Source organism: Globicephala melas, chromosome 4, assembly GCF_963455315.2.
Source record: "Globicephala melas chromosome 4, mGloMel1.2, whole genome shotgun sequence".
Taxonomy (NCBI): domain Eukaryota; kingdom Metazoa; phylum Chordata; class Mammalia; order Artiodactyla; family Delphinidae; genus Globicephala; species Globicephala melas.
Window position 1 is genome coordinate 104,437,640 of NC_083317.1, and position 23,466 is coordinate 104,461,105.

The 23,466-nt window shown below is 42.5% G+C and overlaps 1 protein-coding gene across 5 annotated transcripts in view; it reads right to left on the bottom strand.

Annotated features, from left to right (window-relative positions):
* Window positions 1-11,216: 11,216 nt before the first annotated feature.
* SCHIP1 (schwannomin interacting protein 1) overlaps window positions 11,217-23,466 on the bottom strand; it is a 575,771-nt gene continuing 563,521 nt past the window's right edge. For 4 of the 5 annotated variants that reach the window (XM_030842357.3, XM_060298476.1, XM_060298477.2 and 1 more), the window contains 5 exons: window positions 20,404-20,521; window positions 19,229-19,426; window positions 18,224-18,347; window positions 15,745-15,838; window positions 11,217-11,857 (listed from right to left, as the gene is read on the bottom strand). In XM_030842357.3, the coding sequence (XP_030698217.1) occupies window positions 11,806-11,857; window positions 15,745-15,838; window positions 18,224-18,347; window positions 19,229-19,426; window positions 20,404-20,521 (586 nt within the window). In that variant the 3' untranslated portion in view covers window positions 11,217-11,805. Of the gene's footprint in view, window positions 11,858-15,201; window positions 15,293-15,744; window positions 15,839-18,223; window positions 18,348-19,228; window positions 19,427-20,403; window positions 20,522-23,466 lie in introns of all 5 variants that reach the window. The other variant, XM_060298475.1, reaches the window with a different exon arrangement.

Here is a 23,466-nt window from a genome sequence, read left to right on the forward strand (position 1 = left end):
ACAGAGGTTACAAAGACTTTCCAAGAGATGGATGGGATGGATAGCTTTAGGGGAATCAATTTCCAGATCCTCAACTTCTGTACGAGTTATTCCTCAAAGCTGACCTGCCTGAGAATGCACTGAGAAACCTGTCCTGCTGCTTTCTTTTCCATCTTCCGTTTTACAATCCTTCTTCTCTTACTCCACAAATGAACGGCTTTTCTCTCCAGTCGTACTGAGATGCATTCCCCCAGGTGGTAAAAAAAAACACCTGTGAAGAAACTCTGGGCGGTCTAGGGACAGGTATGAGACAGTAAATGGCTCTAATGACTAGTTAATATATTTTTGCAAGTCAAGTGGTTTCCAATACTTTGCTGTCACAAAATTCAAGAACTAATGGAGTTGTCATCTGAAAGATGACTAAAAATAATTTTTGATGGTAGATCACAACATGTTTTTGGCATATAATTCAAAGGGAACTCAAAGAATTGATTGATGTCACTGTACAAGGGTCTTTCCATTCCCACCTACTTAATTATGAACAGGATTTTTCCAAGATTTACATCTATAAATACAATAATGGGAATAGAAATGATGGAGAACTCTGTCTCATTCTGTCAATAAGTAATATTCATTGACAGATACACGAATGAATTGGGGGAAAAAACCCTCCTCTCAATAAAAGGTGCATTTCCAGTACAATTTCCTTTTTTATTCTATAATTGTCCATCAAAGTTTATAATATATGTATGTTGTTTTAGTTAAATGATTAATTATAGTAACTGTAACAAATATAGAAGACTTTTTTACTTAGAACCTTATGGTCACAGGAAACTTAAAAATTTAAATTGATATATATATATATATACACTTATGTGTAAAGAAGTTTGATAGGATGATCAATAAACCATTTTGAAAAACTAAAATTACATTAGTACTAAATTTTGAGGGGGAAGTAGAATAGAATAAGAATAAATAAATTAAAGAAGAGCTCACTCATTTATTTTTTTTAACAGGATATGATAGGGAATTCCCTGGCAGTCCAGTGGTTAGGACTCCACACTCTCAATGCTAAGGGCCTGGGTTCGATCCCTGGCTGGGGAACTAAAATCCCACAAGCCGCGTGGTGGCGGCCAAAAAAAAAAAAAAAAAAGGATATGGTACTCAAATTGGTTTGGTATTTAAGTTCTATTGGACATTTTTTTAATTTATTTTTAAAAAATTAATTAATTAATTAATTATTGTTTTGGCTGTGTTGGGTCTTCATTGCTGCACGTGGGCTTTCTCTAGTTGCAGTGAGTGGTTTCTTTAGTTTCTCTTCGTTGCAGTGCACAGGCTTCTCATTGTGGTGGCTTCTCTTGTTGCACAGCACGGGCTCTAGGCGCGTAGGCTTCAGTAGTTGTGCCACGTGAGCTCAGTGTTGTGGCGCATGGGCTTAGTTGCTCCATGGCATGTGGGATCTTCCCGGACCAGGGATCGAACCGGTGTCCCCTGCATTGGTAGGTGGATTCTTAACCACTGCGTTACCAGGGAAGTCCTCTATCGGACATTTAAAAGATGCGTTCCATTGGACACATCAGATATATTTTTAAATGTTTATATTTAGAAAGTTCTGGAAATGATATTTTTTGCAGTTCTTTAAATATAGGATGGACAAATTTTGAAGTCACCTTAGAAATGTATGAGGAGTGCAGAGTTTTGAACATTTTTCTGGGGGCTATGCCAACAAAAAGTCTGAAGACCACTGGGCTAATACTACAAGTGTGGCATTCTAATCCTGGCTGCACAGTTACTGTCAAGCCTTGGGAAATGCCCTTCTTAATCCCTGTGTGTCCATTTCTCTTTCTGCAAAATAAAAAACACACCTGCTTGCTTTCCCTTATTCTCAGGAATGTTCTGAGATCATACGAGATAATGAACTAATGTGAAAAGTCTAGATTATTTCCTGGGGGCAAGTTGGACACCTCTGGGAAGTTTCAATAACTTTTTCAGGTTAACAGGTTAGTTCTCCAGAAAGTATAAATGAAAGGTATTCTTATTACTACCTCTACTTTACTATGGTCTCCCCTTTCCCCCAGTTTCGATTCAGTGTTGGGAACTTCATGCGAGAGATCTAATATCATAGGGTTAGTTTCTGTGTCACTGCATCACAGGGTTAGCAAGGAGGGACCTAACTCTATTTCAGGGCTCAGTCCAAGGTTCTACTCTGATGGTCAGCAAGAGAAATCACAGACCACACAACAGGAAAGCCAACGAGACTAAACTTTCTTCCCAAATGTATCTTAGCCCAGAGAACATAGACTCAGCCAGAGAACATAGTATTGTCATTATTAACGCCTATTCAGGTAACTGAGGGTGGTCAGTCCACATAATAAGCCTTGAACATCATGCAGAGAGTTTCTATTTTATCCTGTGGGTGACAGGTTTTAGTATATTGAGCAGGGACATGTCAAGATCAGATGTTTCTTAGAAATGTTACAAGATCACTTAGCTGTGTGGAGGGTGGGTTGAGGTGACAGGGACAAGGCCATAACATCAGAGACAGAGTACAATCAGGACTCTTTCAGTCTTGACCGAAACTTGGCTGAACTAGTGTGAACAAAATGGGATATTATTGGCTGCTATAACAAAATGTCCAGGGGAGGATCTGGCTTCAGACTAAATCCAAATTCTAGGATGTCATCAAGGTTTTCTCTTTCTCCCCCACCATCCCTTAGCTTCTGATGCAAACTCTCTCTCCACGTAGTACACAAGAGGGCTGCCAGGCTCTTATTTTCTCAGTTGAGCAAGTCCAGTATCTGTATACCAATTCCAGGGAAGCTTCTGATTGGTGCTGCTGGGGTCACATGCACATTAATGAACCAATTATTAATGGAGGGTGGGGGGAATGGGTATTCCATTTGGGGTGACTGCCTGGGTCACTCCTGTGATAGACAGGGTAGGCAGCAAGTCTCCCAGCCCCAGCAGAACCACACAGAGTTGGAAAGAGATCCCCAAAGAAGCCAGAAGAATGGTAACATGCACTGAGAATACAAAGACAATAGCAATCACTGATCACAAGAGCAGAATCTGATTACAGCATGATAGTGGAAATATGGAAGAGAGGACAGACAAAAGAGATTTGGGATGGGGTATTGTTGACATCAGGACTTGTTTTTATTTTCTTGATCTTCTAAAACAAAAGAGATTTCTGTCTTTGGCAGCTACCTGGAGATTCTGCCAGTGTGAGAAGTTTCCAGGTGTTGGTAGCCAGAGAGGGCTAAATAAATATATAGAGATAAATATATAGATAAAATGTAAATAAATAAATATAGAGAGATATTTATTTGCTTATGACACCTTTCTCAGTTCCTCAAAAGAATCTGAGGCAACTTATAGGGATAATACAGTCACTTAACAGTTACATCATCCCAAGCTCTTAACTAATTTGTCATAGGTGCGCTGCAAATTTAGTTCTTTGCTTCCTGGAAACCAAAGCAAAGAGGGCAACATTATCAGTCAGAAAATTTACAGTGATCATCAGATAAACTTGACTAATATTGGTGTTGACACCTGAAAGGAATATCTCCCCAGGCCCTCATAAAGTTGTCATGGTGTAATGTTGTAATAAGATCTTTCTGTCAGTAAACATAATACTATGTTTTGTGGGTCTCTTTCTTAGAATGACTTTCAATGGTGGCTAATAATGTCGTATAGCTAAAACATTAGTTAGTAGAGGTGATGTACTCTGCAACGAATCCAGGATATTTTTAAATCCTAGAAAAGTTTTGCAGAAGCCGGGTCAGCTCAACAGTTATGTGTGTAGCTAGCATTTATTTAGCTGTGAATCCCTTTAGCCAGGGTATGTATGTGCTCTCCATCATTCCTTTTTGTTTTATACTCAACTTGTTGCAGTTACTTCCATTACCAATCTGGCTCCTAAATACGTCTGCACGTGTGACCTCTGGAAGAGATGTACATAACCAGTGGTCCAACTCCTTGCCCCTCTACACAGCTCAACGTACATGTTAGTGTACCTCAGTGTCTTCTTTCCCCCTTCCCAGCTGCCTCTAATACTGGTTTTATCAAATACCTCTTCCATTCTTTGGACAAATCCTCGCGGTCAACCCTCTTGTGCTCTTGGCTTCAGGACTTGGAAGGTAAAGCTACCATTTTCATAAAGACCTGGCCGCCCACCCCCCCCTTGCAGTTGTTGTGACACTGGTCTATGTTTTGGATGGTTTACATGACTGGCCTGGAAAGTGAAGCCAAAGGAATTCCCAATGAAAACGCTTTCATCTTGAGCCAAGAAGCCTGAGTAACTTTGAGTTGGGAATGACCATAAGTACTTGTCTCAGAAATCTGAAGTAGCCCTAAGATTTGGTTTTCACTTTCTGGTGTGATGTGAAAGCAATGCTGCTTGCCCAATTAATTGGTGGTAGAGGAAAATCCATGCAAACACCTGAAATGAAAGTCATTTGTATGTGAACTTCCTGCTTTCTTTGAAATTCAAAATTCTGAGGATGAATGAGTATATTTGGCCCCAACTTGTATGTACAGAGGCTCTTAAGATATGAAGGCAACTGCGATGTTTTAAAGGAGCAGTTAACTGTCTCAGATAAAAACAACTCTTGGATGATTTTATAGTCCAAAATTCTTGACAATGAGTGTCATTTAGGAAGTGATACACATGTGTGTACTTTTGAAAAGAGGAAGTGGGCATTGAGACTTTTTAGTTTAGTGGATTGGGGAGGGCATTGTTGGTACTACATTGGCACAGCAGTTATGCAAATCGGGGGACTGGGCTGATTATAGTAGAAACAAGAGACCAAGAAAATAAGACTTGAGATACAGTTTAGATTTCAAGACAACGGTTTATCTAGGACTCTTTCTTGTAAGGGGCAAATGGACAACACATTTCAAGTGTGGCCAAAAGGGGCATAATTCTAAACTTTTATGTTTTATTTTTTATTATTGGATTTACCCCTTCCCTCTAAGGCCCATTAATTTGCATTTCCTGAGTGATTCTTGCCTGAGTGTTTTGGGGAGAGGGCCTTCAGATCAGCTTGGGAAGTAGAGGAAACTCAAATGAGGTTTTTAATTGTTTACATATTGCTTGCAAAACTCATAAAACCTCAGTTGTTCAGCCCTTTCAAGGCTGCCTTTGCCAAACCCCTTCTAGGCCTCAGACCTCCTGGGGGCGGGCCTGCCTCAGAACTTCACCGGGTCCCACTGGGGACAGCAGAACATAACATCCTCATGGGAAACTGCAAGTCCCTGAAAGGCACACTGGGGGTTCTCTACCTCTGACTCTCACAGAGGCGATAGCACCAGGAGCTGCTTGGCAAACGGGTTCCAGGCACCAAAATGCCATCGTGGAGGATGTGGCCATCGTGGGAAGGCCTGCAGCAGAGGCGCCCTGGTCTGCAGATGCTGCCTGGTTTCCTGGGCCGTTCATTGAAACGTCCACGTCCCCAGTCCGCACGTTCGCCTCTCCGGCTCTTGGCCTCGGGTCCGGGAAGTGAAAACTGCTGTCTCCCTAAAGACCCAGCACCCCGACTTGCAGTGCGGTCAGACTGTTTGGGAACTCCGAAAAGGCCCGTGTTCTGTTTTCCTCCCACTCTTAGTTTAGCCAGAACTGCAGGGAGATGGATTTATTCCTCCCATATGAAATATCCCCACACCGAATTATTGCTCCTGAGGCATTTATTACTTCCCTTAAAAAAATTACTTAGCCTGACAGAGTCGCCTGGAGTTCCATTTTCAACCTGATTTGCATCGGAGACAATGACACATCTTAAAATCAGCCTTCTTAAGCAGCAGGGACGGGAGTCCTTCACATCACTGGAAAGAGGAAGCGGATGCTTTGTGATAAACAGGAAAGTCCTCCCTCGCTGTTGCCTGTAAGAGTCCACACCGTTTTCACCTTGAACCCTCACATCTGAATTGCTCCCAAGGTGAACCCCTGGTTGTCTTTCAAATGCCATTTCTAATACATGGGGAGTGCTCTGTGACCTAAAAAGCCCCCTCATAAGGTGAGAGAACACGTCATTACAGACTGTAATTTCTACTGAGAACTAACAGACATCTGGAAGGAAGTAACCTTATGAGGCAGAAAATTAAAGAACTCACTTCCAGCCTTGTCTGTGCATTACCAGAGTCAGGATACACGCCACTATTTTCTGCAAAGCCAGAAAGCAAATAAGGTATTGATTGAATATAAAAGAAGAGAGACTGTTGTAGTAAATAATCATGAAGGAAGTTTGAATGGCTAGTCTAGAGGGTGAAAATAAAACTGCCTTTCACTAAGTATCGCTTTTCTACCTTGTGCTCTTGTACAGTGTGTGAGGAAGTGGATTCAGTAGCCTGAAAAACAAGGGCCGTGTTACAAACATAGGCAGAGCTTTGTTATAGAATAGGGGGATGGACGGAGAGAAGGACGCTTGGGCAAAGCATTTCTTATGGCCAATTAATTCGTCCTGGTGAATCATTTCCTACCAAGGCTACTAAATGAAAGACCTTTTGGACTCTGAGAAATTAGGAGTGAGACGTTCTTGTCATTCTGCACAGCTGGACCATAATTCATAAATTATTTAATATAATACTAATTTATACCAACCACTGACTATAAGCCTCAATTAAAATATCCTGAAAAACTCATTACCCATCAACCTACTTCATAAGAATGTGTCATATCCTATTTAGAAAAAATAAATGAACGTCAGTGCAAAAGGTAATCGTGTTTCTAAGCATCAGAATTCAGCTGGGGTGGTAATAGTCAAAGCCTGGTCCTGAGGATTGCAGATACCCAAGGCTCTTCCAGTTGGACACCAAAGTGGTCTCCTGTAGTCACTTGATAAATATTTGTGTTTCTGACATTATAGTAAAATCCAAGTTCTTGTTTCTGGAATGAATTGATTGTTTGCTCATGACAAATCTTATTTTGACCTTATCCAGTTTCTGCCCCAGTGGCTAAAGGAAGATATAGACTGGGGGTTAGGATTTAAACTAAACTGAAGAGGTCCATGAAGTGAAAAAGGGTGAGTCACTGACCTAGAGAAGATTTTCTAGAGGGAAGAGGCACAGCCTCTAGCAATGTGGGTTGGTGGTTAAGAACACAGGGTTTGTCTTCAGAGACCTGGGTTTGTGTTCCAGCTCTTTCTTAAAGGACTATGGCTGTCCTTGTTAAGGACTTGCATTAGTTATGGTAATGCTAGCTATGGTAACAAAGAGATTCAATGCAGTATAATGGCTCAAACATAATCAGAGTTTTTCTCACTTCTGCAACCGTATGGGGCAAACCCTACTGGACAGCAGGCAGCTCTCTTCATGCAGTGGACTCAGGGACCCAAACTCCTTCCATATTGTGGCTCTGCCTTCCGCTAGGTCCTTGTGATAGCAGCTGGTGCAAGGAGAAAAAGAAACCATGGAGAAGGCAGACCCCTTCTTCAAAGCCTTGGCTAGAATTAAGACACATCACACTCACTCTGTTGGTGAAAATCGGTCATGGGTCACATCTAAATGCAAATGGATGGTGGGTGGGAAATGTAGTCCCTGTTTGTTTAGCCACTTCCCAGGGACAACTATGTAACTAAGAACATGGTGGAGAGGGATGAATTTCAGTAGATGGCTAGCTATACCCGCCATAGGGCTGTCTGTCAGAGACAGCAGAGATGACATTCTGTGGAAGGAAAGTCTCCACGATCATAGATCAAAAATTTTGAGAGGGGAGGGACTTAAGAAGCGTCAGCCAGTCATGGGGTTTCAAGCTTGAAAACGATGAGATTAAACCTGAGTGAAAATCAGGCTGAGGGGCTCCTCCGGCAGCTGAGAGGTGTCAGGCATCAGGAAGAGTAGGGTCCACCAGCTAGTGGAAGTGTCAAAAGGGTGGGTCCCAGGCTTCCCTGGTGGCGCAGTGGTTGAGAGTCCGCCTGCCAATGCGGGGGGCACGGGTTCGTGCCCCGGTCCGGGAAGATCCCACATGCCGCGGAGCGGCTGGGCCCGTGAGCCATGGCCGCTGAGCCTGCGCGTCCGGAGCCTGTGCTCCGCAGCGGGAGAGGCCACAACAGCGAGAGGCCTGCGTACCGCAAAGAAAAAGGGTGGGTCCCAATGATCAGGGTTTCTCTTCGAGAGAAAACTCTGCGTTCTGTGCTGAGGGCTATCATTACAAAGATGGTTGAGGTTTGCCTCTACCCTCAAACAGGAAATAGAGAAAAATCTGTATTCAGGAAGCAGATGACAATCCTTGGAGGCTAAGTTGCACGTGCGTGCGTGTGTGTGTGTGTGTGTTAATAGAGAGAAACAGTTGCATCAAGGAAGTAACACCTGTGCTCTAGAAATGAGTTGGTGTTAGTCAGATAAGGGCAGTTGGTCTAATTTTAAGAAACTAAACTTCTCTTCAGTAGACTCACCTGGTCTTCCCTACCTTAATTAGCTCTCTGTAGTTTGAAGTATCTAAACAAATACCAAGTAATGTTTAAAGAAAAAAATGAGGTCATCACAGAATTAAAGCCCACGGAGATGTAAGTACAAGCATGTTTATTGCATCGCTGTTTTTAGTGGCAGAGATCTGGGAAGATCCTTCATGTCCATCAGTAAAGGGAATGACTAATAAAAGTATGTTCCAGCATACTGGGCATTACTATACAGCTGTTAAAAAGAATGGCTTAGGTCTGTATGTACTGACCTGGAAGGGTGTCCACGGACAAAGCAGGTTGCAAAGCACTGAGTTTTCTGTGCTCCCACCTTTGCATAAACAAATTGAAACACAAAACCTGTATGTGTGTATCTGTATAAGTGTGGAGAAAGGTGTGTGAGAATACACTCTAAGTATTAACATCAGTATTTGGAGGAGGGAGGGGGGCTTGAAGATTGAAGTGAACTTTTCCCTTAAGCATCTGTTTTGTAAGTTAATGATTAATAAACAAGAAAAAGCCTACAAGGATGTGTTAAACCTCAGAAACTGGTAAAACACAGAATGCCTCCTCTACCCAAACTGTGATCATTTACTTCTCCTGTCAACAATTATTGGGTATCTACTGGGTGCCAGTGCTTTCACGGACACTGTTTTATTCAATCTTTAGAATAATCCCAAGAGATCTTATCTGCAGAAGGTAAAATAACGTAGAGCTTTAGTAACTTGCTTAAGGTCAAATCACTAGGAAGATGGTAGAGTCAGCATTGTGCCCAGTCCCTTCTGGTTCCAAAGCCTGTGCGTTCTTGCTTACACCTCTCTCTTAAAATTGGGAGGATAGGTGGCCCTATTTTTTAACTCAGGAATTCTAGCATCTAACTCAGCCAGGTAAACTAGTGAGGGTGCTAATTAATGTACGGAAGGGTGATCTACAGCAGATAAGAATCCTGTTGGGAATAATCCCAGTCCTTGCTGAAAAAGCTAATCAAAGGGGCTGGAAAGACCCAATTTTGAAAGAATCCCCTTGGAGGTGAGTCACTTGGTGACATCTCTACCAGAGGCAGGGAAGTGTGAAAGGAACATGGGTACACTGGTGTAATCTCCTTTGATGGTCTTGGGGTGGTGGGAAGAACTGCTCTTCTTTCAGCTGGCTTTGCCCCCAGAAGTGTTTTGAGGGGCGCTTGTGGGTGTAATCTCACTTCCTTCCTTCTCGAGTTAGGGCCCTTCACTTATGATTATGGGTTTCAGACAACTGAAGCATTTCGAGGCCATGGATTTCTTCAGAACATATTTCAAGCCAGAGAGGCAGCATTGCTTAAGACAAAGAGAAAACTCATTTCTAAATTCTTATTGGAGTTGGCAGTTCTGGCAAGGATTTAAAAAATGAAGATCATCTTTCTTGGTGGGCTGAGTTTTAGCGTCAGGATTTCAGGTTACAGATGTCACTGTAGGAGGTTTCGGTCACGTTACCACTCTCACTCGGGCTCAGGCATTTTCGTGGCACTCTTCCTAGGTTGGCTTTCCCCCAAAGTTCCAAATTAATAGGAATATATTTCAATTAGAAAAAAAAAGATACTAAAAAATGATTTAAGAAAAGCTAAAAAAGAAGGAAGTCCAAGGTAGTGGTTCTTTACATTAGTGTCACCAAGGGACCTTTAAAAAATCCTGGACCAATTAAATCAGTGTCTATGGGGGTGGGACCCAGGCCCCCGTGGTTTCTAAAGTTCCCCAAGTGATTCCACTGTGTCGCTGAAGATGAGAACCGCTGGCTTAGTGACCAATATTCTCACCCAGCTGAAGCAACAAAGCTCCACTAGCTGTGCCTAGATTTTCAGGGCTGGGGTCACTCCAGGGGAGCACTGACAGCTGGTGCAGGACTTCGGGGCTCAGTTAGAGACCTTGGTGCAAAGAGGACTTCGGGTTCCACCCTTCAGCCCAGTGGCGAGCAACCTGTCCTGTTCCGTAGCCAACTGTCGAAAACCAAAATGTATTTATGGGCTGCATTATTTTTCTATTCCGAATGAAAATAACTTGATTGAAGCCCATAAAGAAATGATGAGTGTTTCAATGTAAGACGGACTATTTTACTAAAAGAAGAAGGCTATGAAAATTGGCAACTCTGAATTACTTAAAATATCTATCTGGGTATTTTTAAAAAAGGAAACTGACTAACCTTCTATCTTCAGATTACATCATGAACCTTATAGTGAAACCAGGTGGTCTGTGGGTGGTTCTGGAATGTTGATTGCTCATCTCAGCTTTAGTTTAAGGTTCTCTAATACCTGCGTGGACATTCGCTAATTACGTCGATTTTCTGAAACTCTCTACCTATTGAGGAACAGTCTGTAACCTGCTTTAGACTTGGCATTTTTCTTCATGAGACCAATAGAAGTGGTTAAAATGTGAAAAACGGCACCAACTGGCCTTGGGAAAAGTGTAAAAGCAGGCGTCATCTGTTCACGTGGCAAATTTGGGAAACGCAGTTTGGATGCAGTCATTGGCTCTGACAAAACCAGCAGCTATTAAATAATAAAGTATTGAAATTCCAGACTGATAACTTTCAGCAGTAACAATGCTGGCTCTGATGTGCCTGATGTTGTCATCTTTGGATCTCTCTCTCTCTCACACACACACACACACACACACACACACACACACACACACACACACACTCTCCCATACTCTCCACGATCTTCTTGGCGATTCCCTGCATTTCTTATTCTCCGGAGCCCTTTGTTTCTTCGCTGATAAAAGCTTCCCGCTGGGGATTTCAGTTGAGGAAGAGTGAAGAGGGAAGAAGTACAGCCAGTGTAGGGCTTGCTAGTGAGCAAAAAGACATATCCTATGAAACAAAGTTTTAATTTTTATTTTACATATTTATACATAAAACTTTTAAGGAACCCTCTGAATCCAACAGAATGTTAATAGCACATCTAAAAATGAACTTCAGGTAGTCAACATTCACAAAATGTTGAAAACTGATTAAAATATACATATTACAGAGACCTACAACTTCACTACGAGGCAGGCATGTATTTTTTGACTTGGATAGCACCGTCATTTACAGTTCTTCTTTAAAACTACAGTGAAGAATGAAAGCGGTCAAATGGTAAAATACTGCTCCAACTCAGAATCTCTAAACAAATAAAAATAAAGTTAAAACTACCCTCTTTGATTAACCATGATTTGGGATGGTGTAAGTACTGTACATTTTTTGTAACAATATTTTATTAAAATGCCTGATATTTAGTGGCACAGTAAAAAAATTAAAATAAATTAAGAAGCAAAGGCCAATCACTGGACGTTAAGCTTCAGACATTATCGATGACTAACACTGATATTTGTTTGTTTCTATGCCACCTTTAGCAACAGCATTTTTACAACCACAGAAGCAAAATAAATTCTAGCTTGTCCTCTGGTTGGATGGCTTCTTTTCACTTTGCAGGCATTTTCTCGGCCATGTGCTTCTGCTGACTCTCAGCGTGTCTGTAAAATGAATAATACAATTATTTAGTGCTAAGGAGAAAGCCAAACTGCTTTCCCATCAACAGCTAAGACATCCTCCAAACGGAGGCTCGGAGTTACTCATAGTGAAATCAAGAGACTCAAGAAACGGTACTTCGTTCAAATGGATTCGCCCTCTTCCAAGTTTTATATTCTATGTACGATTCCTTTTATTTAGTAAGCCACGGGATTAACCTGAGACATGTAGAGGTCACATTCCTTTGAGAAGAAAAGTGCCGTGTTTAAAAATGAAAAGAGAAAAGTAACTAGGATAATTTATTCAACACATGTTTAATATGTGCCTTCTCTGTGCTCCGGGAGCTGGGGATCCGGTGGTGAGCAGTGATCTTTGTTCTCATGGAGTATATATTGTAATGGAAAGAGACGAGCAAGGAACAGACAGCAAGCAAGGAGAGAGCAGATAGAAGATTAAGTGCTAAGCAAAAAGTCAAAACAAGGTGTTGTGACAGAAAGTAACTGCATGACTACTTTATCCAAACACGCACATAGATGCAAATCTAAGTATTAACAGGGCTCTTGTTAATAATACAATAGTTCAGTTTTATTCTTACAAAGGCTAATGTCTTCCAAACAAACGGTAGGCCTTTGTGGTTGTCAAGATTTCCCACATTTGCATATTGTTTCCCCCTCAGTTAGTCCCAAGGGCATGATCACGGCAGTGAGCGGGCCACAGGGTGGGGTGAGTCTTACTCATCAAGCCCTATTACGGCCTGTGAGACCAAAGTTGGGCTAACCAGCAGCTGGCCAGTGGAGATGAAGTGGGAGGAATGGCTAAGCTGCTTACATCACTCGATCGGGCACTAAGTAAACGTCTTCCCAGGGAGTGGCAGGGTCTGCAGGCTGCAAGAAACAAATGTTTTGAAGGAGGATCTTAGGAAATTATAAATCTGGCAAGAGAAAAGCATCTAAGGGTGTGGTTTTCAGCTGTCATCAAAGGTCCAGGGGCAGTTTCTGGGTGCTGCCTAGCCTTGGGTGGTCAGTGACATCAAGTTTAAACTCACTGGCATTATGCAGAATGTCTCCCATCTGTGTTACAGGGCAAATACATTCAGAAACAGAGAAGTGACAGCAGCGTCCCTGCCACATGCAGCAGCCCACAAAGAATATTCTGATATTCATTTACCAACAAAGGGACTCAGGAAAAAGACATCAATAGCACCCTATTCCTAAAAAAGAAATTATGCCTTCTAGCAGACCATCTTTTTTTTTTTAACATTTTCATAAAGTAGCTCATGGGCCTCACTTGAACAAATTCAGCTCAAGAAATATTTTGATGCCCAGTGACTAAGATTCCGTGGTAGCTAATTAAAGTGTAGTTCTTAGAGCAGTTTTAAAATATGTATCTCTGTGTGTGTGTGTGTGTGTGCGTGCATACAAACAACAAGGGGTTTTCTGAGACAGTAGGAAAGAACAGGCAGGCAAGAGCTTCAGAAAATATTGAAAGCTGGGTGTTATTCTGAGACATACATACAAGGGTGAATTTCATTAAAATTGTAAACAAAGGAGGGAAAGGGTTTCCGATCATAAAACCAAAAGGTTCTCGTCAACTATTTATAAAGTCTTTACTAGGATTTATTTCACTCAAGCTCCACAAGGACTTCTTTTTATCAACAATCCCTATTGAGGACCTACTACGTACTTGGCAGGCCCTGTATTAGGTTCTGAGGACACAGCAATGAATGAAAATAGTGTTGTCTCTGCTTTCAGGGGGCTTACAGCCAGGTTGGTTGTAAACCATATAACACAATAGGATTAGCCTTTACTTGGGAGGGATGCCATGCTGCCAGGAGCACAGAGGGCCCTACATCAGTCTTGGGGGATCAGGGAGCACTTCTCCAAAGAGGTATCTAAACCCAGGGTTTTCAAATTAGGCTGTGCGTTGGAATCATCTGGAAAGATTTAAAAACTCCTAATGCACAGGCTACTTCACAGAATAATTAAATCAGAATCTCTGGAAGTGAGACCCAGACATCAGTATTTTAAAAACTCCCCAGGTGGTTCCAATGTGCAGCCAAAATTGAGAACCACCGATCTGAACTGACACCTGAATGGTAGGAGCTGCACAGGTAAAGGGAATAGGTGAACAGGGCTTCCCAGCGGCCAAGCGCTTGGCCTTCTGGGATCTGGCTGCAAAACTCTGGCACTGCAACCTTTAGGGAAGTTTAAGTATCCTTAGATCCCTCCATGAGCAAAATTCTATTTCTGCAGCCAGGAATGGGCATAGAAACTTCTCCCCACCTGCTCTAATTTAAAGGGTTCCTCCAGTACCTTTAAATTAGTGACTCCTCTCCTTTGAACCCCATGGTTCTGCCCACCCTGTCTCCCAGGATCACACCATCTGAAGGGATAAGCAAAATTCACTGCAAACCTAAGTAATAGCCTAACATTCTGAGAGAAGGGAGGAGCCTCTGAATGTCATCTTAGCAACGAGGGGTGCCAACGCTGCTCTGAGGGGCAGAGAAACGGTCTCTGTTATCATAGGCAAGCCACAGAATTGACGAAAGAGTCTATATATTTTTCAGAAGATGCATGTCCTGGTTGTATATTTCACTACTGATTTCCCATAATCTTAATCCCTATATGCAAAGCTGTTCGCGTAACAAAAAGGCAGGTGTCTTACAATTGTTGGTGCAGTGCCCGAATACGGCTGTAGGGGGCAATAATAGTATTTGAGTGTTACTATATTTCACATGCAGGCAAATATGCTAAGACGCTATGAGAAGACCTTCTGGGTTTTTGGGTTTTCGTTTTTTTGTTAGGGGTGAGGCAATATAACATCCAAAGCGTACAAAACAGAGTGCTGCCCGTAGGTCTTTAAAAACTAACTTAAACATAGTTCTGCAGCATTTATTTTGCTACCCGAGCTATTTTTATAACACTGCATTTAGAAAAATATTTTACCCAGTGTTACACACTGAGAAGTGGTCCCTGTGGTGAGTGCTGAGAGCATTTTCACTACATATGTTTTCAAACTTCTCCTGGATGGTTCTGGATCATGTGGTTAATTCCTTATGTTACCGTGACAAGCAGTTTTCTTTCTCTCCTTGGGAGCTTCTACTCTCTGAATACCATTTCTGGGATTAATAGTAACTGTTGCCTTGTGGTTTAAAGACTTCCTATAAACCGTCTCAGAAAAGGCGGCATCGTAAATACAGTACAGGATCATAGGAATGCTCACGGTATTTCATATACTTTATATATTTATGGTGAGAGGCCTTTCCACAAGGAAAACTATGAAGAAATGCAAGATCTTGACCAGCATTAGCCTAGTTTCCCTATGCCCCAGGGAAGGAAGCATTCTTTACCTCTTTACAGACAGGCGCTCGGAACCAGGCCCAGCTAGAAACTCAAGTCTTGGAGTCTCCCCATGGTGAGAGCAATCTGGTGGCGCTGGTGCTGTGGAAAGATGCCAGTGTCCTTGCCTTCCGGGCATGGCAGATGCGATCAAGAGTCAGGTCATATAACACCAAGTGCCACTTGGTGGTACCCACCACGTGCTGGAATCGTGCCAGCATGGAATGGCTTAGGGACGACTCTCAAGGGGACAGTCCTTCAGGATAATGTCCTTAGGCCAGAATTGCTGACCTGATTTAAGTGGGGGTGGATGAAGTTCTAATGCACTTACAATCCATCACTAGGGGAGGATGGTTGTGAAGAAGCCATGCATTTGGATGGGAGCAGTTTTGGCCGCTTCCCCTCCATCTAAACAGCTGACACCAGCAGAGATTAGGCGAGTTACTGACGGAAGTAAGGAAAGAAGTTCTCTAGAGCTCGCTCTTGCCTTAATTCTTAGACTTCCAACCATCCCAGGCTTCCTTCCTTCTTTGCAAAGATGAGGCACCACTGACCTGGTCAGGTCCTCGATGTCCACCAGCATGGCGTCTTGCTCTGTGTGCAGCTCATCTCGTATGAGGAGCAGCTGGACCAACTCTTCATTCAAGCCTGGGGCAAAGAAACGAAAGCATTTAGAAACAGGTAAAATTGCACCTAAGTCAGGACGTGAAACCACTCATGCACCATTACGTACGTACGATAGACACAAACATATACACAAACAGTTAAACATAGCAGGAGACTATTTTTGCTAAAATGTAGAGTTCTTACATTAGCTTCTCATAAGCCCAGGAGAGGTCACCAATCTGAGAGCACGACTAGCTTGCATACTTATAGAAGTGTTGACAGAAAAGGAGTACAAAGTATATCCAATTACATTCACATGAGAGTGGGAAAAGAAATTGTTAGCCGTTAGGAAAACAGCTTGTTAGAAGAAGCGGGATTTTGTTTTCAAGAAATGTGAACGCGGAAGTCTGGGGCACGTTAAGTTTTCCACCGTTCATCTTCAGGGTGCTCCTGCCACACGGAGAGCTGGGGGGGCCACTGCACCCGACAAGAGCCCCATCAGACCCCCCCAGCTGGGGAGGAAGGCACCTTGAGGATGCTCAAAGGCTCCTCGGGGTCGAGGCGAGGAGCCTACGTGCAGGTTGTTCTAGGAAACAGTAATATCTAAAGCTGTGTGAGAACCAGATGTGTAAGACCTGAAGAAACAACCCCTGAGTTCTCTGGACAATGGGTGCTGAGGAAAGTATTCTTCAGGATTTCTACCGGGCATAAAATAGATGGAAACATAACTAGTCTTCCTGAAATCAGTGTACTGGGTTTAATTTGGCTTCTGCCATTGAAAAATATAAACAAGCAGGGAGCTCTCTCTTGCTTTTCCCCCCTCACATCAGCTAAGAGTGAAAGCTTCTAGGTCTGGACATGTGGACACATGAGGGATAGCATTCATTCAGCAAGAGTTCTGGGCCCAGAAATCAAAGAAAGGAAGGGGGTATTCAGCGAGGTCCTCCTTGGAAATGTTTTCAGAGATCCTGACCTCAAATGATGCATTTGTCTGCCTTTAGTTCAGATTAGTTTTCAATTTAGAAAAGGACCAAAAAAGTCATACAAAGAGGTCTAAAACTCCATCTACTCCTGAAAAGGACTAGCTGGCAATGTTATCATTTAAAAGTCTAAGAAGGATGTTTCAGTGGTAAAAGATCAGAAAGCCTTTTAAGTCCTTAATTCCTAGTAATTTATGCTCAACTAAAATTAAAATGTAGTAGAATTTTTTAAAAGCCTGTGAATCTATGGTTTCCTAATTAAAATGTTAAATCCTTTCTCTTGATTTTAAAATGCTGAAGGTATTAACTTGTCACTGAATACATCCAATTTTATTTTTTCTAGTGGGTTCTTAGGGTAGCTTTTTATACTAGTACTCAGTAGGGTGCCTGCACAGTGTGTGGGAATGTCTTTTCTGTATGAAGTTTTAAATTTTTTATTATGGACATTTTCAAAGAGATACAAAAGGAAAGAGAATTGTTTAAGGAATCCCCCTGCCCCATGCATCCAGCCAGCTTCAACAGTTATCAACTCATGGGCAGTCTTGAACTCATCTATCTCCCCTTCTCCCACTAGATCATTTGAAAGAGAATTTCAGACATCATATTATTTCATCTGTAAATGCTTCAGTATGTGTCTCTAAAGACAGGTCTCTTTTTAAAAAAAATTTAACATAACCACAATACCTTTATTGTACCTGAATAGGTAAATACATCTAGTTGGTTTGCATTTGGTTGGCATGTCTCTTAGGTGGTTTTAATCTATCAGCCTACGGACTTTATGGACTTGTATGTTCCAGAGGCTGGAGGGCTCGTGAGTTCACCTGGGCTAAGCATGCTGTCCCAGTGAGCGAGCTCTCTCATTGGTCCAGCACCTGCCCTTCCCTGCGTAACCAATCACTTCGAGTGAATGCCACTCACTGACCACCGGCCCTGCACACTTCCTGTGGAGGCCCTTCTTCATTCTGGGGGAAAAAGGCCCACGCCTCCTCACCCTATAATTTTCACATATCGGTCACATATACTTTCACCACCTGGAGTCCCACAGCATAAGTCGAATAGAATTTGATGACCTAAAATGAATGTACGTGCAAGTAAAGCTGAGCGTATAACTGTATAATAAATGACTTGTAACTACGAAATTATATTCTACAAACAGGCGTTGGGAGCCAACTATATGCCAGGCACTGTGCTGGGAGCTGGGGATTTCAGGCGAATAAAAAGGATCCCTAACCTCTGTGAACCTTGAAAAAGTCTTAAAGTTTCTCAACATTTTACAGTAAAAAAAACCAAAAACAGAAAGAGAGCGTTGTGATTCTCTTCTTTTCCTTGCAAGTACACAGGAGGACCCCAATGAAACGTACCAAGGAGCTGAACCCAGGAAATAGTACTATCCATCCCATGGTATTTTACACTTAATATCCCATTTTCCAGAGCATCTTACACTTACTTTCTATCTGGGAATGGAGATCATTGACTATCACTTGTAGCTGCCCAATAGTCATGTCTCTCAGGTCAGTGGGCTTTAAACTTCTTTTCATCAAGCATTCACTTATATGAGGCATGTGTGGCAGCTGAAGACAGAAAGGGAAGAAATGGAGGGGTGAGCTGCAAGCACACTGGACGTACGACCCAGTTTTCTCCTAAAAGACCCACCTTCATTCATCCACTTCAGGTTCCTTGCTTAAAAGCTTTCCCCATCTGACTTTCCCAATGTGAGGCCCTCCATATATGCACATCATCTGAAACGCTATTGGCATCAGAATGGGACACTACTCAAATATGGACTGGTCTACGACTGAGAGTCAATTATTACATCCACAAATGAATTACCAGGGAGCTCAAGTAATGTCAATGACATGGATAAAATTAATAATGTCAGCTACTTATTAACTTATAGCATGGTACAAGCACTGTGCTAAGTGCTTTGACTACTTTTTCCACAATCGTGCTCTGACACAGCTATTATTATTATACCCATTTTATAGATGAGAAAACTGAGACGTGTCCAGAGCCCCACAGTAGGTCAATGGCAGAGCTAGTCTTAAGCTCCAAAGCCCAGGGCTCTCATCCACTCTGCCATACTGTCTTCATTGAAAAGGGGGGAACATGAGCTAAAGCAATAGTGAGTTTGCCATAGCAATGGGTTCTTAAACTGAGAGTGCTTTAAAGGAATTAAAATATTCCCATGACAGATAATACTGCCCCTAAGAAACACAGTAGATATGAATCAAGAGCAAAGTTTACTTTTGTGAGTGAAATCTGTTGCGTGTGTATCCTTCAGTGATACAGTAGGAAGGAAAAAGAAACAGACTTAAATGTTTCTCAATGACAGTACGTTTTACACACTGCCTTGTAAAAACCCAAGTTTGCATAACTCTGGGAAAGGACTGGGACAGCCTCAACCATTTGCAGCCACCAAACCCTCGTTTGCATTTCAGCGTTCGCTGCTTACAAGATCAGCGACGGGAGACTTCTTCCTGTTCTGTTTTTCCACTTCTACTTGCATTTTGGCCATTGGTTTGGCCATGGCAAGGGCCATTTTGGCTTCGGCTTGCAATTTCTTTTGCCTTGTGAGGAAATCCATGTCATCCAGGGATTCGGATTCCTCTTCAGTAGTGTCTCTATCGGAATAGGAAGAACTCTGTTTGCTCTGTGAAGGGAAAAAGAGCAGCCCTGAGCTTTGCGTGCCGGGTACCATCTTTGGAGCTGAGCTTACAGTCTTCCCTGAGCCCTCTCTCAAAGCAGCCAAGGGTTCCCTCCACCAAGGGACTCAACTCTTGATGTGATTTGTACCCATCGCAAGTAACGTTTTAAAAGCTACTTTATTTCCTCAGTCAGTGATAGACTCTGATTTTAGCATAAAAAGTAACATCATTAATAATAGGGAGAATATATATTTGCAACAAACTTGAGATATTTCTTGGATTCTTACTCTCAAACCTTTCTTGAAGTGAACAGACACAGCAAAATATTTAACCCAGAGCTAAGGCGGTGCGTTGCTCCCTGGAGCGGACAGGATCTCAGATATCCTATGAAGTTCTGACGCGGCATTGCACTCAACAACCAACACGGTTTCCTATTAGTTAGTCTTTGGTAAGAAAGGCGATAGACCTCCCAGAGAAGAAAGAAATCCAGCAACAAGCACCCAGGATCATCAAGCCATCTTTTGTAATACGTGTGCAAGGAATAGTAACCAATGTTTAACCCACATTACCTTGCTGGCTTCTCTGAGCAACAGCTATGTGCTACCATTCCCACCCCTGCCTGGACCCCATCCCCTGCCTTTTAAAATGTGTCCCATTGTTAGTCTGCACTCATATTTCTAAGCCCAGTGGGGAAGGATTGGTATATAGTGTATTTTCTTTTATAATTTTTAGGGCCTATGTGATTTCTCTTACGATTTAGTATGAAAGTCGTCTCTAACTTTAACAGAGCTTACGTATCCTTCTTGGATCACAGTTTTGCTTTTTCAATCACTGTCACATTTTAGGAGCGTGCCATGTCAAGAAATGTCAGGAGACACCGCTTTTTTAACCTCTGACATGTTTGTTTCTGACTAACAACAGAAAAGAAGCTAAACGACCAGGAGAGCACACGCTGAGCCTCAGTGGCCGCTTCGGGACTCACCATGGGAGACAAGGGGGTGTCCAAGCTCGTTTCGGTCTTGCTGTCATCGGCATCGCTGTCCTTATCGCTGCCGCTGTCGTTGACAAAGCATATCTGCAGGTTCATCCCACTCTGCAGGCTGGGCAGAAGGAAACAGGACACGAATTCCATTCAGCTGTTTGTCATCTGGTAGCAACCGAAAGAACTGCCTGATTTTGCTAAAGAAAGTAGTTTAATGTGTTCTTCACAGGGAGCAATGGGTGAGCAAATATTACTCCCAACTCATAAATGATAACTTTTACTAGAAGATAAGAAAGATAACTTGATAAGCTGATAAATGATAAGATGATAACTTTTAACTCATACTGTATTCATTTTTTTTTCCACACACAAATCCACGCTGGGAGAAAAGTAATTTCAGGCCACACTGTAGCACCCAGCACAACATCAAACACATAGTTGGTACACAATAAGAACGCGTTGAGACACTGAGTTTACATTTTTTGTCGATGAAGAGGAATGGGTCCTCAGCCAAATAAGGCTGCTTGGTGTCAGCCAGTGTCCTGCCCCACGGGGACAATCCAGTTATGCTCATTAGATACAGCATCCCGGGGCCAGAGCTCGCCGAAGAAAGACTCCTTTTTATTCCCAAATAAGGTCGTCTGAAGGAAAATTTTATTTGAGGCGGTTGTCAAAAGCCAACCAAGGGAGCCCATTTATGTCATTAAGAAAAAAACACACCAGAGGTTCACCCTCGAGAAACTTAAGGAAACGTCCAGCTTAGTCAGAAAAGCAGAATGTTGGAGCCCAAGGCTCTACAGACTGCCTTGCGTACAGAGCCTCAGAGGCAGAGATGTCTTGGGAGCTCATTATGCTTGTGCTGAATCTGGGAAGCTCCAGAGAGATGTTGCCGGAAATGTGGTCACAAAGGGCCAGCCGGCTGTGTATCTGCTATACACGCAACCAGGCTGTGGATCCAACTCTGTGTCCTAACCTTCATCTGAAGTCGAACACATTTCATTGTTGTTTGACAACAAAGTGTTTTTCAAGAAGCACTTTCTTAGCATCCCTAGTAGCCCCAGTCTGTAGGTTTAGAGAAAGAAAAGGCAGAAGGAAAACTCCTAAGCAGCAAGGGGTCATAAGGAGGCTCCTGTAAGCCAGGTTTAGGACAGAGGACACCTAATCTGCTCTGGCGTCATTATTGTCCCAGTGAGAAATGCAAAGAGCAACTCGTCTGATAGCTGACATTCCCATTTGCTTTTTTTTTTATTATTCAAATGGATGCTCTGCATAAATTGCTCAAATGACTCATTTAAAGCACTTTGATTGAAAACAATACAGAACTCAGAAAAAGAAAATGTACTGATTTAACACAGGCACCATCATTGTTATGGGTATGTACCGCCACCTATTGTTAACTTCTCTAATGACTGAAAGTCCCAACTTATTTTCCCCAGGAGAGAAACGCAGCCTTTCCCTCTGTAGGTCCAGTTCCATTCCCCCACTACCCTCCGGTGCAGGCAAGCAGACCCAGGCCTAGGGCGGGCCGCAGAAAGTGACAGGTTCTGCTGTGATCAGCTCAGGGTGCTTGGAATCAGTAGGACTTAGGTCTGAATCCTTACTTCTTTCCCAAGGCACATTACTTTATGAACCTCAGTTTCCTCATCTGTAAAATAGGGTGAATAATTCAGTGGTTTGTAGAAAGGATGAAAAGAGCTCAGAGATGGGCACAGGGCAGGTGCTCTGTACCTGTTCATTATCCTCCTTTCTCTACTTCCTGAAAGCCTAGACAAAAACACCCACAGAATTTTAAAGGTGATGTGACTTTGTAAAGGGACCCCTGCAGTCACCTACTTGAATACCTGGCCTGGTCACAGCAATTCCTGATGCACAACTGACTCACTGGGGGCGTCCCGAGCTGACTTTCACTGTTAGGCAGCTTGAATATTTATTGAGCTGGAATTTGTCTCCTTTTAACTTTCTATCATTAGAATATATATATTTTTTTCCTGGAGAAATATAATATGTTCAGGTTACCCTTTGATCCCATATAAATTAAGTTTTAAAATTTATTGTCTGTAGTTGGTAAAAAAAAACCCAAATCAACCCATTTTTAACAATAAAACTCAAGATACATGGATCGGACAACAGTGGAAATTAAAAAAGTGCAAATTAAAAACAGACATTTTAAAGTCATATTTTAAAATAAAAAAGACATTTTAAATTAAACCTAATTCGAATCAAGGATTATGTAGTATTTCCTATTTATTGAATAACTAAAGTCTTGAAAAGAAGACACTATATACACAGATTATAAAAATATAAAATAACACATGATACCACTGCAAAATAAGGTTTAAAGCATCTAAAGATACATATTTTCATTATGAAGAAAGTCTGATCGTAAATTCTGTTGTTCTGCCCCCAAATTGACCTTTGTGCTAAGGATCAACTCAGACCTAAATCAACTATCCCATGCAGTGTTTCTAACTCAGGAAAGGCCAAGAAAAAAGAAAAGGGAAGGATTTAGTAGTCGGAGTGAAATGAAAAAACACCTCAGGTAGAAATTCAGAAAATCGCCTTAGTAACACATTATCGCCGTGGGAAACTGAGCAGAGCTTCTTACAGGGTGAGCCTTATAATTCCTTATAGCGGTAATCACCAAGAGGGTTACTCTCAGGAAAAGGAAATTATATGATATTACAGCTAATAGTTCAGCGGGGATTTTCGTACAGACATCTTAAAACGGACTCAGGTTTCAAGAAGGATTTGTTTGCCTTTAGCCTTTAAGAGGGTTTAAGATGAAGGCGGCCTTGGGGAAACTCGACCACAGCTCCCAAGCAGCGGCCAGTGCTGAGGGCCTCTGTGCCACTGGGTCCAGGAACGATAACCCCTGTTCCTGGCCCCTTCCCATCCCGAGGAGGCATGGCTGTTCTGAGGCTCTCCCTCCAGCCACTCGGAGCCCCGGTCCCTCACACTGCGGTGTCTCGCCTATAACCAGGCTATGCAGTCTGGCGAAATCCCAGCAGCCGGGGGCTAATTTGCTTGGAGCTCTCAAGCACCGTCTGAGGTGAAAACAAAACA